Consider the following 19063-nt stretch of genomic DNA (forward strand, 5'->3'; position numbering starts at 1 on the left):
TTTCATTTGTAAAATGCAATTGTGTCATAAACCAGCAGTGCAGGGGTGGACCCAAATGCAGGACTCCCAGTCAAAGGCATGATATTCAGTAAGTTTTATTATAAACTAAAGTTGTGCACAACAACACAGTCCAAGAAGGCAGGATCCAAAAAACAAGAAACAATGTCCAATAACTATGAGACAACAAAAGAGGATACAAGCGTGTCAGGACTGTAAAGGTGCAGCGGTGAAGTAACCATGGATACGGTAAAGGATATTCAATGAACTGGCAAATGCTAGTGGCAAAACTCCAACTTAAACACATGGTCTAATCACAGTGCCTCATGTGAAACAGCTGCAGGGTTCGTACACTTCCAGAGAATCAAAATTCCATTAATTTTCCATGACTTTCCAGTTACTCAATACAAAATTCCATGATTAATATTGGATTGACTGGTTGTGGCATACAGCAATATTTCAGCTATATGACCATGTGTTGGCATTTAAATAATAATTGCCAAAGCTTAACAATGTAGTAGGTGTATCATAATGACTGTGAACTTCATGATTATTAAAAATACAAACTATAATTACAAGTGTATAAAAGTATTGTTGATAAAAAGCTCATTGGCTTTGCACGTAATCAGCAGGGACATGGGCATGCTATTACAAAGGCATTCGCCTTTGAGTTTGCTTATCCTATCACTACAACATTGCAGTAAAGCATGCTTGTAAGTGGGTTCTTATCTGCTGTGTTATAAGGTAAGAGTATTCTTCATTTACAAAGGCTTTACGCAAGCAAGCCTTGGGCTTCAAACTTGCCTACAACCAACGTTCCTTCTAATTTTTTACGTGTCTGAGCAAACACACTAAGGCCGTAAGAGTCCCCTTTGACCACCGTGAGCAACATCAGACATATGCACTGTGGTCAGATCAGTGTCATCCGTTGAAGTTACATACCTCATTCAAAGATTCAGATGACAGCATTTACATTCCCATCAGAACATTTTTAAGAACAATTTTGTTTTTGAAAACTTACAATGAAAATGTCAACAGACAAAAAAATACATTGATAACCAAACCAAGCCAACTCTGAACTGTAAAATGTGAAATATCACATCCAACTTTGTTTTATTTTTTTTTTAACCCACAATGATATCCCCTTCTGTTTTTCTTGGTTTAAGATTGAATTATTGCTTGCAGAACATCTTTAGGAATGCATGTTGAAAGCTGAAAGCTACCAACCAGTTTGAAGGTTAATGTTATGAGGTCTTCTATATTTTGAAATACAGAATTAGCTTTTTATGCACTTGTCTATGCTTTAATCCTCTATCAGGCTGTGGAATTTTAACCTTACACCCCATCTCATCCTGTATTCTCTACTTTGGCTTCAGACCAGACCTTTTTTACTAAAAAAAAAAAAAAAAAAAAAAAGAGAAAATCTCATCCAGTTTCACCACTTTTTCTTCTATTATTCACATACCCTGAAATTCATTAAAGCAACAGCACTTGTTTTTTTTTTTTTTTTTTACTTTTACCATCATTAATCGAGAGTAAACAAGCAGCATGTTTAACGGTGTTTGTAATTATGAGTGCACCCGTTTAAGAGCCAAAAGGGGGCGGAGTCAGGTAAACTATCAGGAGATGGTGTGCTTCAGTGTTGAGAAAAAAAAGTCAGGCTGTGGTTCACTGCGCTGGATTGGTTTTCATGTGCACTGAGGATGTCTATGTATTTCTACTCGTAACAAATTTTACGTGCGTGAGTTTTCGTGCTCGACTGTGCAGATTTGCAAGTGCGATCGCACCCGTCAAGTCACGGTGACTGAAAATCCCATGACATTCCCTGACACAAGCCAAATACTTTTTTTTATTTCCTGGACTTTCCAAGACCTGGAAAAGGCAATGTTTGTTCCCATGGCATTACAGAAATTCCCTGACCCATACGAACTCTGCAGCTGTGACCAGCGACAAGTGTCAGAGATGAAACCTCTCAGATCGGTGGTCCAGCCTTGCACATCATAGAACCCCCCCCACCCCCAAGGCATGGTCGTGTGGCGGCCGAAGATCAGTCGGCGCCGAGGCATGGCCGTCAGACAGCCGGGAATCGGTCGACGTTGAAGCATGGTCATCAGGCGGCCACTGACTGGTCGCCATCAAAGCAAGAGAGGGAGGTGGCCACCGTCGAGACAGGGGCATGAGGAGGGCACGGAACAGTCACCATCGAGACAGGAGCATGAGGCGGCCGAGGACGGGTCGCCGCCTAGACAAGAATGTGAGCATCGTCGAGGGGTTGACGTGGATCAGCGGCAGCTCGGTCTCTGTCGAAACAGGAGTGGAAGGCGGCCGCCGGCCGGTCGCCATTGAGAAAGGAGAGCGAGACGGGCGTGGACCTCTTGCCATTGAGACAGGTGCAGGAGGCACTGGTATACCTGCCGTATCGAGACAGGAACGTGAGACGGTAGAATACCTGTCACTGCCGAGACAGGAATGGAGGCGGCTGTGGACGGGTTGCCGCTGAAACAGGGATGTGAGATGACTGTGGACCAGTCGCCATCAAGACAGGAACGTGTGGCGGCCGAGGAGTCAGCACCGTCTTCCCTGCTGGGTCCTGTTCTGGCCAGTTCATTCTGTCATAAACCAGCGGTGCGGGGGCGGATCCAAATCCAGAACTCCCAGTCAAAGGCATGATGTTCAGTGGGTTTCTATTATAAACAAACGTTGTGCACGACAACACAGTCCAAGAAGGCAGGATCCAAAAAACAAGAAACAATGTCCGATAACTATTAACTATAAAAAGCATAATAAAAGCGTGGCAGAGTAACCATGGATGCGGTCAAGCATACTCAACGAACTGGCAAATGCCAGTGACAAAACCTCAACTTAAATACAGGGTCTAATGACAGTGCCTCATGTGAAACAGGTGTGACCGGCGACAGGTGTCATAGATGAAACCGGAGGTTCTCAGGCCATGCCTATCTTTGCCGTGGTGCAGCCTTGCATATGACAAATTGTTGTTTTGTAATTAATTTTATAAGCATAAGTAGCCAGATATTTATATGACCAGTTACATCATTGAAACATACAATTTGGTCAAACATCATGCTTGCCAGCAAAACACAAAATGGAAAGGAAAAGTTTTTTTTGTGTTTAATTTTGTTTTAGAAATCCCAAAACCTCTTGATTTCAAGCTGTCGTGTCAGTACTTTGATTTCCTAAATCCTCCATGAAAGCCATCCGCTTGGATTTAGGAAACCTGTTCAACATTTTTGCCCATTATGCTCGTATTATTAGTATCAAAGATTAAGTAGTTTCCAAAATTTAGAGTTCTTGCGGCTTCGGGTTTATTGAAATTACAATTAAATTTATTAAGACACAAAAAAATCAAAACCTTTCTGACCCCTGTGAAAAAGAAAAGCAAATGTAGTCGCATAGTGCATTTCATACACAAGGTAATTCAATGTGCTTTAGATTACACTCTCATTTTTCAAGCTTCTTTTCACCTATAAGACATTTTTTAGCTGTTTCTTACTATTAACTAAATTGAAGAAACAGGTCCAAGCAGATTGGAACAGCTGGCGGAAGGTGTCTGGTGTGTTATGTGACAGAAGAGTCTCTGCTAGGATGAAGGGCAAAGTTTATAAAACAGTGGTGAGGGCGGCCATGATGTACGGATAAGAGACGGTGGCTCTGAAGAAAAAAATGGGAAGCAGAACTGGAGGTAGCAGAAATGAAGATGCTGAGGTTCTCGCTTGGAGTGAACAGGTTGGATAGGATTATAAATGAGCTCACTAGAGGGACAGCCAAAGTTGGATGTTTTGGAGACAAGGTTCGAGAGAGCAGACTTTGAGGGTTTGGACATCTTCAGAGGCGAGAGTCAGTATATTGGTAGAAGGGTGCTGAGGATGGAGCTGCCAGGGAAAAGAGCAAGAGGAAGATCAAAGAGAAGGTTGATGGATGTTGTGAGGGAAGACATGATGGCAGTTGGGGTTAGAGAGGAAGATGCAGAAGATAGGCTTACGATGGAAAAAGATGACACTCTGTGGCGACTCCAAACGAGACAATCCGAAAGGAAAAGAAGAAGATTATTACTACTAACTAGCTAACATTCCCAACTCCATTTCTATTCCTATCTACACCATCATAAAATTTCATGAACCCTGCACCTGAGCTTCTCGCCTCACTGCCTTTCCACTTCCTCTCTTGGACATCATCCTATAATCAGATATACCTATAACAACTATATCAACTTTTTCCATGCTCTGTGCTTTCCTCCGGTCTTTCTGCTTAAGAACCTCCTTTGCACCTCTCCGTCATCTTTAACCCTCATCTGAATTTCCACCGGTGCCCTCATGAGCACCTGTTTTAAATCCTTTCTTTCCCCATACTTTGACTTCTGCATCAGTTTGGTCGAGATTAATCTTGGTTCTTTCAAATCCATAAAATTTTGTTCCAAAACATTTGTGGGTCATCTCTGTATCTTTGCAAAATCTAATCTGGGCTTTCAATTCTTTTTGCTGATGAGTGGTTGACACATTGTGGTATGGCCTGTATATTTCTTTTTAAATCTTCTTCGAACAGTGGATTGTGATATTCACCCCTGCCCTGTGGAGGTTGGCAGTGATATCACTGACTGTTGTCTTTGTACATTTCTTCACAGTGCTCACAATGTTTGTCATCAACCGCTGTTGATACCCTTGGCCAACCTGATTGATGTCTATTACTCAGTACCCCAGTAGTTTCTCTTTTTGAGGACATTCCAAATTCTTGTACTTGCTTCGCCCAATACCGTAAGATGTACCATGAAATAAAAGATGGAAATCTGAACTTTTCTCACATTAATCTTCTAATCTGAAACCTAAATGCCTTCAGCATAGAACAAAAACAAATAAATTGACCTTGCTGTTCCAATTCTTTCAGAGGGGCTGTATTTTGAATACTCATCATTTCACTTGTATAACCAACAATATGATGACTGACTCATTACGTTATCCATATTTATGATACTCTTTAATTTGATATAGATTAGCTAACTTTTTGATAACTACTTTGACTAGTTTGACCTATCTTACATTGCTTGTTTAAAGGGAAACAAAATGTACAAGTTTTGCTCGCACTACAATTTTTCACCCTACATATGCTAACGTGGGAATCAACGGTACCTTGTAAGTATATGTTATGATGTTAAAAAGAAACTTAATCCTTTCAATAGCTGTAAAAGTATAAGTGAGAAGTACTATTTATTGATGTCTGTGATTTAGAAAGTTATCTGTTGTGGAAATAACAAGGAATGAGAGGAAGTTTATTCCCAACTGAAACTAAAACTTGGATCTTGAAATTAAGTAAAACATTTTATTGAAAGGGCTCTGGAATGTATGTCTTGAGAAAAAAAGGAAATGCTGTTTCCCGTTTTCATTTCAAGTTGTTTTTGCTCACTTGAAGAAAAACAAAAACAAGTTTTGCTGTTTCCTCTGTGTATATATATTACAAGCTCCCAGAAATATATTTACAAATCATGAAAAAAGAACTAAAAGCTGAACCTCAAGTCCTCACTTGTTTCTGCAATGTCACCAGATGCAGACAAAAGTGCTCCGACTCAAACAAAAAACAAATAGGAGTCATTCCAGAGAAGTAGAAGTAACTCTGCAATAACCCTAACCCTCATATTACCACTTTGATACTCTGTGCAACTGGAGCCAACCAAACCAACGTCCAGCCTCCATTGCACAGCTCCTACTGGACTCTGTACTTGTAAAACCAGCACAGACCTTGAGTAAAATTCCAGCCCAGTGAGATGGAAAGGATGTAAAGGAGCGCCAACGGGGCAAAGGGGTAGAGCAGCCACACTGTGTTCTTCAGGAACGGCAGAGCTGTTGGAACACATTACATGGGAGGACATTTTACACATGGCATTGACAGATGGGCACTTCATCTATTTGTGATGTAATAGATTTGTAGATTATATGGAATTTAAAAATCCAATGTTCATATGCCTACAACAGAATTGAATGTAGTGAGGCCTCTCACAACTTTGTAATATTGGGACTGAAGAGGATGATATGAGGGGCCCAGTATTTTAGAAATAAACAAATAATAGTCATCAGCATAATTATAATCTGGATCAGAATGATTGATGAAAGATCTGTTTTTATCTTAACCAGGATCAAATTGATCTTATAGTTTTGTCCTGGTATTTCAAATAGCTTTCATATAGGCTCAATCAGTTCTGGAAACTACAAGCTCAGCATCCATACTTGAGGTCTTTCAGTAGGACAACTACCAGAATCCATCTCGCTTGTATTTTTACTCTAACCCTGTTTGATTTTTATTCTATCGTCCTTGAAATTGCCTTCAGCACAAGATTATTAGTCATTTCTTTAAGACACAAAAAAATATATTGACCAAAATAATGATTTGCATTGCCCATTACCACTTAATTACTTAGTCCTCCAAATACCACCATAACAACCAATGTCAAAATACAGTAACATAGCAGGCCTAAGTACTCATGAAAAAAATATATTTTTAAGTGCATTTAAAACTATTGTAAACCTCCATAACATCATATACAGTAGTTTGGCCAGTAAACCTGTGCTTAATATAGGAAAATACCAAAAATGAATGGATCTTTCCGACCTTTCAACCACTCGTACAATAATAGCCAATTAGATAGCTGCATTGTCTTAACCCCTGGCTTGGCACGTACCTCTCACCACATTGTTCCACAAGCAATGCTGGTTTTCAGTAGCGTGTGCTTGGACAAGTTAATATTAGGAAGAAAATGGTCCTCAGATGCGCTTGGGGAACGTGTAATTTTGATGAAAGATATCCTGCTAGGTTAAAAGGGGCCCGGTTGACTCATTTTCCAAAGCCTAAAAAACAGTTGAGGTCTCTATGATGGATTAAGGCTTCCAGAAGACCACATGTAGAACTCAATGTGAACAATATCAACAAAAACAAGGCTGTATGTTCGAAGGTAAGTAAGGGAGAAGTATCTTCTGAGTTTGATTGAGTTATTATCAGTGCTTTATACATTGCAGGAGAACAACTTTCACTTTGTTAGTGTATCACTGACCTGTTGAATGAAGTGTGTAATGTTTCATGCCGAGGAGTCGTGTTAGTGAATGCGCGATGTCATCCAAGAGAAATGTCTATTTGCCTATTTGTATCACATCAGACTTTTAAGACATAGCACTGGGTTCGATTACGAGCCAAGTCAAATGAATATACCCACTCACTTATAAAGACTACAATGATATTACTTGTGATCTTTCCTATTAAAAGTACTCACCCTGCTTTAAATGCGCATTACGATTTCACTATTTTATCCTGTTGGATTTCAATATGAAGTTTGTGAGGCATCAAACATTTCTGCATCGATCACCAACATTTTGCTGTAACTCTGACATTGCGTCCTGCTCCGTGCAAAATCTTAATTCCGTGTACATATCCTTGCGTGAAATAGTTGAGACCTCCCTGTCGAACTCTCTTGGACAAGTCTGACGCATTTGGCAAAAAAACCATACCCCAATATTATCTGGAACGGCATTCCATTCACTCGCCATTTTGAAAGCTTGTGGAACATGGGTAAGGGGGCGGAGCTTCAGGTTGCCATCGGAAAGGTCCATTAAACCTTCAGGTTAAATACAAGTGAACTGTACCTTTATAAGGTGCTATTGACATGAAAATGTCACGCCATGTTAGGAACAACCCAGGTTATCCAAAAATACAAAGAAAGTACCACAAATAACTTTAAAAATTGAGTCTAATAATGTGAAATGACACAGGCAAAAAGTACACACTTACTGGTATTTATTTAATACTTTGTACAAAAACCTTTGTTTGGAATGATGGGTTCAAGACGCTTCCTGTATGGAGAAACTCATCACGTGGATTTGCTCTTTTGCGATTTTGGCTCATTCCTCCACACTAGTGTTGTTTCGCTCGCAAACATTTTGTTTGGAAGAACAAGTCATTTTAGTGAATAAAATTAACTGAAAGATTGTGAAATTATTCGCTTTTTGAACTTTGCTCCCACACCCTGCCGGAGGCCGGGGAGTTGGCTGGGAACAAAAACAGAACTCCTGAAGTGTTCTGTTACTCACTTCTGAATCTTCGGTTCTCAAATGAGCACCCAATGTGCAGGTAGGGGCAGGACTTAATTAAACATACTGCCATATGAATCCCGATCTGCCAGCGTTGTCACTCACTTCAGCAAATGACCAATGAGCACCCAGGGTCAGGCAGCGCGGGGGAAGGATTTTAGGAATGGACTGGTGTGCTGAGGAACTGAAGAACTGAATAGGGATGAGTTCATTCGTGATCCGTCAGACACGAGTGATTCCATTGTTAAACTTCTTCTGTGATCCGTTAAGCAGTGATGTACTCGTACATTAGGTGATTTGTTTACACAAGGAACAAAGTACTACATGGTGAACGTACTCATGAGTGATTTTAACCGCAAGTCCTTAAAATCCTCAGCAGGATAGCTATCACTGGTAGGCGTTTCTGCAAGATAACGGCTAATGTTCTACGATTGCAGGGACCAGGAAAAGCTTGTCCTGTGGCCTGTCCCGATATATATATATATATATATATATATATATATATATATATACACACACACACAGTATTACCACTGCATCAGTACATGCACAAAGATTATTATTAATGATTGTTGTACAGATTATTTTTTTGAAAAAGAATACAAGTACAAACAATAAAAGTATAAACCTATCAAAATAGAAACGCAGATAATTCCTAATATTTTGAGTATATGGATTGCAGCAAATTGGTGGTGCGCATTGTTCATTGGTATAAGGGTTTTCCTGATTTTTTTAGGTCAACTTTGGGGGTGCGCATGATACTTCAGGACGTATTATACTCGAGAAATTACGGTATGTTACATTCTAAAGATTTGTTATATTGGTTCATATTCTTAAGTGACATAGCTGAGATGACGAACTAATAATTTCTTGGTTGTTATATGATTCTTTACCACTGTATATCATGGTATTTTCCTTTACAAACGCACACCAATTTGTTTGCCATTTTCCCATTTAAAATTGGCTAGCCTCCCCTTCATTGCGATTTCAGCCCGACCAATGTGACAACTGTACTGTACCGCCCAAGCATTTATTTTTGTATTTTGCAACTTCATCTCTTAGCTTAGCAATTAAAATATTTTTGTCTGTCATGTTGTATCCACCATCCGCCATTATTATGATACTTATCCAAACTGTAGTGTATTTGCTGAAAAGGAGGTGATGACATCTTGGCGATAATGACTCCAAATCAGTCTGGCACGGATTACAATCGCTCACTAATTACAAGCAACGTTCCACCCAAAGTAGAAAACAATAGCGGATTAGCTGACGAACTCATTATCTTTTACTGCAGATTTTAAAAGGACACTTTAACTCCACACACCCACCAAGTCGCACCACCGTCCACTTAAAAAAAAAAACGTAATCTCCAACTTCATCAATTAACATCCGTGAAGGGGAAGTGAGGCAAATCTTCAAACAACAAAAGATCAACAAAGCGCCAAGCCCAGACCTTATGTCCCAATCCTGGCTCAAAGTCTGCGCAGACCAACTTGCTCCAGTCTTCACAAAGATCTTCGACAGGTTTCTAGCATTGTGTGTACGAACTTGCTTCAAACGCTCCACCATCATTCTGGTCCCAAAAAAAAAAAAGCAGTCTCCAGGCTTAACTAGTACAGGCGTGTTGCCTTGACATCTGTGGTCATGAAGTCCTTTGAATACTTCGTGCTGGACCAACTCAAGAGCGTCACAGATACACAGCTGGAACCACTTCACTTTGCCTATCAAGCTATCAGGTCTGGGGATGATGCAGTCAATATGGGAATGCACTTCATCCTTGAACAGCTTGACCGCAAGGGAACCTATGCAAGGATCCTGTTCGTGGACTCCAGCTCTGCGTTTAACACTATAATCCCTGAATTCTACTCCAAACTTCTCCAGCTCAGCGTCTCGCCTGCCATCTCCGGTGGATCTACAACTTCCTGACGGGCAGACACAGCAGGTAAGGCTGGAGGACACCACCTCGTCTATGTGCACAATCAGCACTGGGGCACCCCAAGATTGTGTCCTCTCCACTCTTCTCTTCTCGCTTAACACAAATTACTGCGAGGCATCCGTCTGTCAAACTCCTGAAGTTCGCAGATGATACCACAGTCAGTCATCGACCTCATTAAGGACAGTGATGAGTCTGCGTATTGACAGGAAGTGCCGAGACAGGAGCTTTGGTGTCGCCAATATAACGTGGCATTGAACACTTTAAAGACTGTAGAAATCATTGTGGACTTCAGGAGGCAGCCACACCAGCGCAGCCCCTCACGCTGTCCTACTGTCTTATGTCAACCGTCAAGACCTTCAAGTTCTTGGGAATTACAGTCCCACAAGACCTTAACTGGGAGACGAACATCAACTTCATCCTCAAAAAAGGCTAGAAAAAGATGTACTTTTGCAGCTTCTGAGGAAGCATTGCCTGTCACAGAGCTGCTGGGACAGTTCTACACAGCAGTCATCCAATCAGAACTGTGTACCTACATCACGGTCTCATTTGGGACTGCCACAAAAAAGGATAAACTCTGACTGGAACAGACAAAACCTCTGAACTGATTGTCAGCATCACCTCTACCCACCCTTGAAGACTTTCACTCCACTCAAACTAGGTCCAGAACCGGCTGCATACTTTCTGACCCTCCACATCCTGGTCAACAGCTCTTCCAGCTCCTTCCGTTAGGGAGGCGCTACCAATCAATGCAAATTAAAACTCACAAGTGTTTAAAATGTTTTTCCCCTCTTGCAATTAAGTCATTAAATCCTTGATCTCTCGCACTATTGGTCATGTGAAACTGCTCCCTTTGCACAATTGTCTCTGCACTGGTCTATCATGGTGAACCGCGAATGGGTAACAGCACTCTCTATAAACCTAACATAATATGAGGCATTGACGCACACTAACTCCTCTAAATGAAATGACTCTTGTAAGGAATGGTTCCCATTAACTAAATGTCTCTTGTTATTTGTTCTGTTTAGTTTGTTCTTTGTTATGAATGTCGTACCAGGACAGCACTGGCTGCCGGGTGAAAAAAATCCTCGTGTGTTGTTACATACTTGGTGATTAAAGCTGATTCTGATTTGTGACTTCTGCAGCATTGACAATGGATGCGAGGACTATGTTCGTTTCCGTGGTTTGGTATCGTACTTTAGCTGCATTAGCTGTAGCTTGTAAGTAGCTGGCGTAGCACAACTTAGCATGCAACAAACATTCCAGCCCCAAACAGTGGAAAGCAGGAAGGTTGGACAACAACAGGGATGCTCTTTTTGCCAATGGGCCGGTGCTCGGAGCATGCTTTGTGGCACTAAGGACCACCATAATGCCGCAAAGCATGCTGGGAGGATGTAGAGGGAAGAAAATGAGTATTTCAACACCCTGCTATATTGAAAGTTCTCCCAGTTAGAAATCATGGAAATCATGTCCACGGTGAGATAATCTAAAAAGAAAAAAACAGAAGAAACAATTTTTTTGTGTGACACAGCTGCAAATAAATATTTGAACACCTATCATCTAGAATTCTGACCCTCAAATACCTGTTAGTCCACCTTTAAAAGTCCACCTCCTCCTTGGGCTTCAAATTTGCCTACAACCAACGTTCCTTCTGATTTTTTACGTGTCTGAGCAAACACACTAAGGCCGTGAGCGCCCCCTTTGACCACCGTGAGCAACATCAGACGTATGCACTGTGGTCAGATCAGTGTCATCCGTTGAAGTTACATACCTCATTCAAAGATTCAGATGACAGCATTTACATTCCCATCAGAACATTTTTAAGAACAATTTTGTTTTTGAAAACTTACAATGAAAATGTCAACAGACAAAAAAATACATTGATAACCAAACCAAGCCAACTCTGAACTGTAAAATGTGAAATATCACATCCAACTTTGTTTTATTTTTTTTTTTAACCCACAATGATATCCCCTTCTGTTTTTCTTGGTGTAAGATTGAATTATTGCTTGCAGAACATCTTTAGGAATGCATGTTGAAAGCTGAAAGCTACCAACCAGTTTGAAGGTTAATGTTATGAGGTCTTCTATATTTTGAAATACAGAATTAGCTTTTTATGCACTTGTCTATGCTTTAATCCTCTATCAGGCTGTGGAATTTTAACCTTACACCCCATCTCATCCTGTATTCTCTACTTTGGCTTCAGACCAGACCTTTTTTACTAAAAAAAAAAAAAAAAAAAATTGTTTTTGAAAACTTACAATGAAAATGTCAGACAAAAAAATACATTGCTTACCAAACCAAGCCAACTATGAACTGTAAATTTGAAATGTCGCATCCAACTTTGTTTCATTTTTTTTTACACCACAATGGTATCCCCATCTGCTTTTCTTGGTGTAAAACTGAATTATTACTTGCAGAATATCTTTAGCAATGCATGTTGAAAGGTGAATGATGCTACCAACGAGTTTTAAGGTTAATGTTATGAGGTCTCCTGTATTTAAAATACAGAATTAGCTTTTTAGTATTTAGTATTGTCTATGCTTTCCTCCTCTATCAGGCTGTGCCAAGCTGAAATTTTAACATTACACACCATCTCATCTTGTACTTTCTACTTTGGCTTCAGAGCAGACCTTTTTTACTCAAAAAAAAAAAAAAGAGAAAATCTCATCCAGTTTCACCACTTTTTCCTTCTATTATTCACATACCCCGACATTATTAATCGAGACTAAACACAAGGAGCATCTTTAACAGCGTTTGTAATTATGAGTGTACCCCTTTAAGAGCCAAGGGCGGGGCGGAGTCGGGTAAACTATCGGGAGACATTTGCTTCAGTGTTGAGAAAAAAAAAAAAAAAAGAGTCAGGCTGTGGTTCACTGCGCTTGATTAGTTTTCATGTGTGCTGGGAATGTGTATGTATTTCTACTTGTAACTAATTTTACGCGCGGGATTTTTCGTGCTCAACTGTATAGATTTGCGAGTGCGATCGCACCAGTCAAGACACAGAGACTGAAAATCCCATGACATTCCCTGACCCAAGCCAAATATTTTTTTATTTACCGGACTTTCCAAGACCTGGAAAAGGCAACGTTTCTTCCCATGATATTCCAGAAATTCCCTGACCCGTACGAAACCTGCATATATGGCTTTTTGTAACTTCCGCCATGAAAATCCTCTCGAGGGATTTGTTTTGGAGACGAAGCAGGAAGTGACGTCTTCAGCAGGAACCCAGTCAGGCGGCCTCGTGTGTTTATACCGATTTTACCTGCGGGAAGTCTTTGTTCCTCCGTGTTACCCAAAATGCCACCTCGTTGTATTACTGGATATTGTTCAAACACTAGGGAGGATGGTTTAACTCTTCATTAGTTTCCAAAAGACCCGGTTTGTCATGAAAAAATAGATTGCACAGGTGCAAAGGAAGGGCGCTTCATGGGTTCCAAATGACAGGTAGGTGTGTATAGAGCTACTAAAAAAATTATAGTTGGGGGTGGGAGGCGTAATCCTCTCAGAACGTAATAAAAGATTCACATACGTAAGTCAGGGGTACCAAATGCATTGATGTGCGCTTCGTCCGCCAATCACAACTTTGGCAGGGCTGGCTCATTGCAGCACCGAGCCGGGGTGGCTCATCGTGGTGCCGAGCGGGCCGCTTTACGGCTTTGTCGTCACTCACAGCTAAGTACGCTACATATTGTCATACATACTGTCTGGGAGTCTGTTGTTAGTTAGAAGTGATCCACATATCATCTAAATATGGCTCAAAACTACTGGGTAATATTGCCCCGCTCACATCACTCGATTATGAGATCTCTTCTTTTCTCTTCTTTGAAAATACCTTACATGTCAGAAGGGGCGTCGGGAAAAATCAGAAAATCTCTGTTGTTCCTCTTCCATAGCAGGTGCCCTACGTGTTTTCAATGGTGAATGTCGCAGTGTAATGTCTGGTAAAGACGTTGTAGGCAATATGGCTACCACTTCGATGTCGAGTGAGATTTCCGCAACTTTGCGCATGGATGGCACGCTCTCCATTCATGTTTATTTTTTCATAGTGACATTGAAGTGAATAATGTTATATGTATTTTTCATTACAATATCTATTTTAGAATTTTATAGGGATGTCACTTGGGGTTTAAAGTGCATGTTTTGTCTCAATTATTTTGTGATTCATTCTTTTATTCGTTTCATTATTTACCAGTTATGATACTGGGCTCATAATGCTGTAGTGGTTAGGTTAGTGTGTACAACATTGTTAGAAATGACCTGGCCACACAGAGAGAGTGAGGGGCAATGTAAGCTTCTTCTGCTTACAGATGTAAAATACAATTATTCCTCACTGGCTCATGAGTGCCATCATACGTTAACTTACATACACACTAAAACACTCGCTGGCATGCATGCTAACAGTGTTATGAGTGTTTTAAAGTGTACTTTATTGGACAAGTCACAAAATGACATTTGCAAATGTTGGAACTCAGTATGCACATAAGGTGCACCACATTGTATGGCGCCATGTCTAATGTGACCTTTACAATTGTGAAAATACTGTAGAAAATACTGGAGAAAGGGAAATCTGAGTGTCCCAGTTAGACCTGATGTCAGGCAAGCGGTAGATGAATGAATGAATCACACACAAGTGGGGGCTCACCAATAGTATAGATTTAAGAAAAAATACAACATTAACAAACCTAGACCAGTAAGGTTTTTGCCTGACACCAACGATATCTTAGTTTGAAGTACTCCATGTTTGGATTTAATCCCATTCAGACCACTCGGATCCAAATTAAATGTTTTGAAATACTGGGAGGGGACTGGTTAGCACTGCCAAACTTTTCTGAGGACCTGGATTGAAAACCGGCCTTGTCTGTGTGGAGTTTGCATGGTTTCCCCATGCCTGTTTGGGTTTTCTCCAGGTACTCAGGTTTCCTCCTACAGGCCAAAAATACGTATGCATGCTAGGTTAATTGAAAACTCAAATTATCCAGAGGCGTGAATGTGAGTGTGAACGGTTGTTTATATGTGCCCTGTGATTTGCTGGCGACCAGTTCAGGGAGTACACAAATTCTTGCTCAAAGATATTTCGCATAGGCTTCACCATGGAGACCCTAGTGAGGTTAAGCAGTGTAAAAAATTGAAAATGGATGGATGGATAGAAATTGGACTGAAAGATCACAAGGCTGCCTTGACAAATAGATCCTCAGACTTTTAAAAAATAGTGGACTGTGGTTACTACATTTTTTAATACAATTACAATTTAAACTAGGGTTTAATTATAAACTGTTCTTGATATGGGAGAATCATGCTTCCATGCATCCAAACTATAAACATGATTTTTAAAAATAAAAGATGCCAAATGTGTACTTTTTAAAATTTCTAATACGAGAGAAACATAGGGCATTCCTCTTTATTTGCATAAAATTAAACATAATACCCCTTTTTGACAAAATTATATTAATTAGCAAGGTGCAATAGTTCAATGAATGAATTAACTGCAACATTGAGGAGTATTTAAAATGTGAAGAGGCCTTACCATTGTACCCCAAGAAGGTGATGTACAGATAATAACCAATCGCTATCAGCCACAAGGTGTTCCCCACGAAATATCCAAGGAACCAGTTAGAGTTAATCACTATCAAATCTGGAACAAAGAAGACCACAAATAAAGAATGAGTCCCTTTCACAGTGCTTATCAACAGCAGTGTTTTCAAGTGTTTCCCATATTGCTGTTTTGTTAGAAAACGATCGAAATGGAATGGGTGTGATGAAGGCTGGAGTGGGTATGTCCATGTGAAAGAGAAATGAGGTCAGCGGGTATTCGTGTCCAGACTTCTAATACCCTACACACATGTCACACCCACTGATGTGTGAAAAATAATTATTGCTGTCCCTGCCCTACAAGTTCCAGTATTGTATAAAACACATCAGAAGATTTGGACACAGCACATTAAATATATTTTTGCTTAGAAAATGTAATACTCATATATTTAATTTCTACATTAAAACATTTTCTATAGACGTGAAAAACTTCAGCAACACAAAACAAAATTTAGGACAGACATCAGTTTCCTTACTATATATGGACCCAGACTTATTAATACCTTTCATTTTGACTCTTGTGATTGAACCAACCCACCATTGTAACTCCTCCCAGGTGACACTATGCAGCCACTCAAATAAGTTGTTCACACGTGCAGCCTTTGTGAGTGAGTGAGTGTGTGTGTGTGTGTGTGGTGTGTGTGTGTGTGAGCAAAGCGAGTGTTGGAAAGAGAAATGTAATTATTAGTATGAGTTCAGACTATTTTTATCTAGATTACTTTTTCATACATAGTTTATCCAGGTGTAATGCAGGTGCTCACACTCACATACTTTCCTTTGTTTTACTGTATTGAGTTGATTTTTCAATTTTCAAGCACTTGACCAAAATAAATTCATTTTAAAACGTAATTAATCATTTATATATATTATTTAACATAAGATTTAAAAATATATAATTATCCTTCCAGTTCAGAGTGAAAATGAGCGATAAATAGTGTGTGGTGACAAAATGTTAGCTTTTGACCCTTATGATGACAAAATCTTAGATTTTGACCCTTGATTTATTAGATTGACTTACGGTTGATGAAAAAGAGCTGCAGGAAGTGCAGAATGACGAGAAGCGGGTAGAAAGCGTTGAGGTGAACGTCGAATGTGTAACCCCACTCGACATCAAACTCACGGTTTGGATGTTTCAGCAAGAATTTGTTGCTTATCACCCTAAAAAGACAATCAATTAGTTTCACTGCTCCTTTTTTTTTTTGCACTCATGGCATCAGTAAGACTCACCACATGAGGGTTGATGTGAGAAGACCCACTCCTATGCAATCAACAAAGACCACCCACAGCAAGAGCTTCAATGTCTCAAGAACTCCCATGTCCAGCACCAAACCAAAGCCTATTGTTGAAACTATATATACACATACAAGCAACCGAAAGACTAATCAGTGTCACTTCATGTTGTAATGTCATCATGTTATCAAGTGAAGCCAGACTTGCCACATAACCACACACTGAGCAAGACCAGGAAAGCTGGGTCGTCCCGGGCCCACTGGTCCTTGGTCTGTTTCCTGTAGTGGAAGTTGCGGTAGACTCTCTGCGGTGATGTAAACAAATAAAGCATCTGCCAGAGGGCAAACTCAAAGTCCATTTGCCTGAAATGGAGAAGCCTTCGCAGGTACTTGTAGCGCTTGGCCCCCGCAGTATGACGAGCAGCATCCCTCGAATTAAGGGCACCATTGCTGTGTTGGCGAGTGGTTGGCAACATGGACTTGAAAATGACAGTAACAGTTTATTCATATATAGTCCATGTATCATTAACAACAAAAGGCTACCAAGCTTTCCAAATATAACAGCCTTTCAAAATCGTAGGATAAAGATGAAAAACGTAAAGTTTGAAAGTCAGATTCCATAAAAAAGGTACCAAGAAATAGCAGTATCGGTTGATCGAGAAGACAGAGGAACACTTCCATACAGATTTAAACCTGTGGCTGTAATTAATGTTGAATATTCTGATGGTTCTTCGGGCGGAATGAAGCGGAATCTGACTATTCAGAGGCGGAGGTGGCCGCGAGCGAGCTTCTAGGTGGCGAAGGCCGTTAGCCCCGGACGCCGAAGCTGGGCTAAAGGCCTCCGCCACCTGAAAGCTGGGCTTGTGGCCCGCTGCCAGAGCTCGCTCATCAGACTCAGCGTCATACCCGTCCGAAGAACCATCCAGGGCTGCCAGCTTGCAGCTCCCAGCTCCCGGGGGCCTTTGTTTACACACTTATGTCGCGCATAGGCCTCCGAATAGTCAGACTCCAAGTCATTCCGCCCGAAGAACCATCCGAATATTCCACATTAATTACAGCCACAGGTTCAAAGCTGTATGGAAGTATTCCTCCGTCTTCCCAATCAACCGATACTGCTATTTCTTCCTCAGATGAGGATAAATGCGAGTAATCAGCGCTAGGCATAACGGTGTCCCATGTAATCCAGCGTTTGGAACGGCACGGTACATATCACATACGCCCACGTAGATCATGTGACTCGCGAAAATGGCAGCGCCTCTGAAAATTCATAATTGTCGATAAAAATCTTCTCAAAACACTATTAAATGAGAGAGGATTTAACATCACATTGTCAAAATAGGGTACATATTACATGACCTGTTGATACACTTCATGCAAAGCACCAGATTTTCCCTTTAAATCACGACTACGACCGTGTTGGTATGGATAGGTCTCCAATGACGTCACCACAGTCCTTAGACGAATCGGATAAATTAACGATATAAAAAAACTTCACGGTTCACCTATCACCTGTGTTCTCTGACCGCTATGACACAAGATGGCGTAATTGGAAACCTATTAACTAATGCGTTAGCCAGCAATTGCTACATTTTCACCAGTTTAAAAGATTCCTAACTTTCTGAATATATGTCACAGGCAAACGATAGTAGAATAGTCTTTTTTGTACACATTTCAAAATGAACAATAAACCATTCCGTAACACACGTTACACTTTCTGTCACATGTAAACAGAGATTTCGTACAGTCTCTTGAATTCAATAAATATGTTCACTACATACTCCACAGACCGATAGACAGAGGAGCTATGAACAAATGGTAATTTGCAATATCAGCGTCACCATACGCAATATTTACCAAACATCATGCTAGTATGCTAACTAAATTAACTATGAACAAGGCCTGTCATTGTTACTCGAGACCGACTTGGATTGATCCCAAAGGATTTTAATTAAACGCAGTTGAAAGTGATAATTTATTATTATATGTTAGGAGTTACCTTTTGTTGTAATAGTTCTTTGCTGCTCAAGAAAAATGTCTCGGGACACTGAACACGTAGAAGGTTCCGGTTAAAAATAAAAAACATTAATAAATAAATAAATGGATAAATAAATAAATAAACGGGAGGTACTGTGGGTAATGTAGTTGGTGACTGAGGGGTGCCTCATTAAAACAAAGCTAATACACTAAAATGAAGACTTCCACATTTCAGGATCAATATGCAAAATTTT

The 19063-nt window shown here is 40.3% G+C and overlaps 1 protein-coding gene and 1 long non-coding RNA gene across 2 annotated transcripts; both read right to left on the reverse strand.

The window, feature by feature from the left end:
* Window positions 1-79: 79 nt before the first annotated feature.
* Window positions 80-5617, reverse strand: LOC133492521 (uncharacterized). Its single transcript, XR_009792668.1, has 2 exons — window positions 2447-5617; window positions 80-2297 (listed from the first exon to the last, which is right to left on the reverse strand). It is a non-coding gene; the product is annotated as an uncharacterized LOC133492521 (long non-coding RNA).
* Window positions 5618-5645: 28 nt separating this feature from the next.
* On the reverse strand, window positions 5646-19038 carry unc50 (unc-50 homolog (C. elegans)). The gene is made up of 6 exons (XM_061804804.1): window positions 18832-19038; window positions 17044-17314; window positions 16834-16954; window positions 16625-16764; window positions 15542-15649; window positions 5646-5846 (listed from the first exon to the last, which is right to left on the reverse strand). The coding sequence occupies exons 1-6, from the start codon at window positions 18916-18918 to the stop codon at window positions 5710-5712; spliced, it is 864 nt and encodes a 287-aa protein (XP_061660788.1). The 5' UTR covers window positions 18919-19038; the 3' UTR covers window positions 5646-5709.
* Window positions 19039-19063: the final 25 nt, after the last annotated feature.

The sequence above is a fragment of the Syngnathoides biaculeatus genome, chromosome 2 (assembly GCF_019802595.1).
Source record: "Syngnathoides biaculeatus isolate LvHL_M chromosome 2, ASM1980259v1, whole genome shotgun sequence".
In the NCBI taxonomy this organism is placed as follows: domain Eukaryota; kingdom Metazoa; phylum Chordata; class Actinopteri; order Syngnathiformes; family Syngnathidae; genus Syngnathoides; species Syngnathoides biaculeatus.

Coding starts and splice junctions, on each gene's coding strand:
- unc50 (XM_061804804.1), bottom strand. CDS start 18,918: ATGTTTTTTATTTTTAACCGGAACCTTCTACGTGTTCAGTGTCCCGAG. Junction 17,315..18,831: donor AAGAACTATTACAACAAAAG/GTAACTCCTAAC, acceptor GTCATTTTCAAG/TCCATGTTGCCAACCACTCG. Junction 15,650..16,624: donor GCAGCTCTTTTTCATCAACC/GTAAGTCAATCT, acceptor TCTTTGTTCCAG/ATTTGATAGTGATTAACTCT.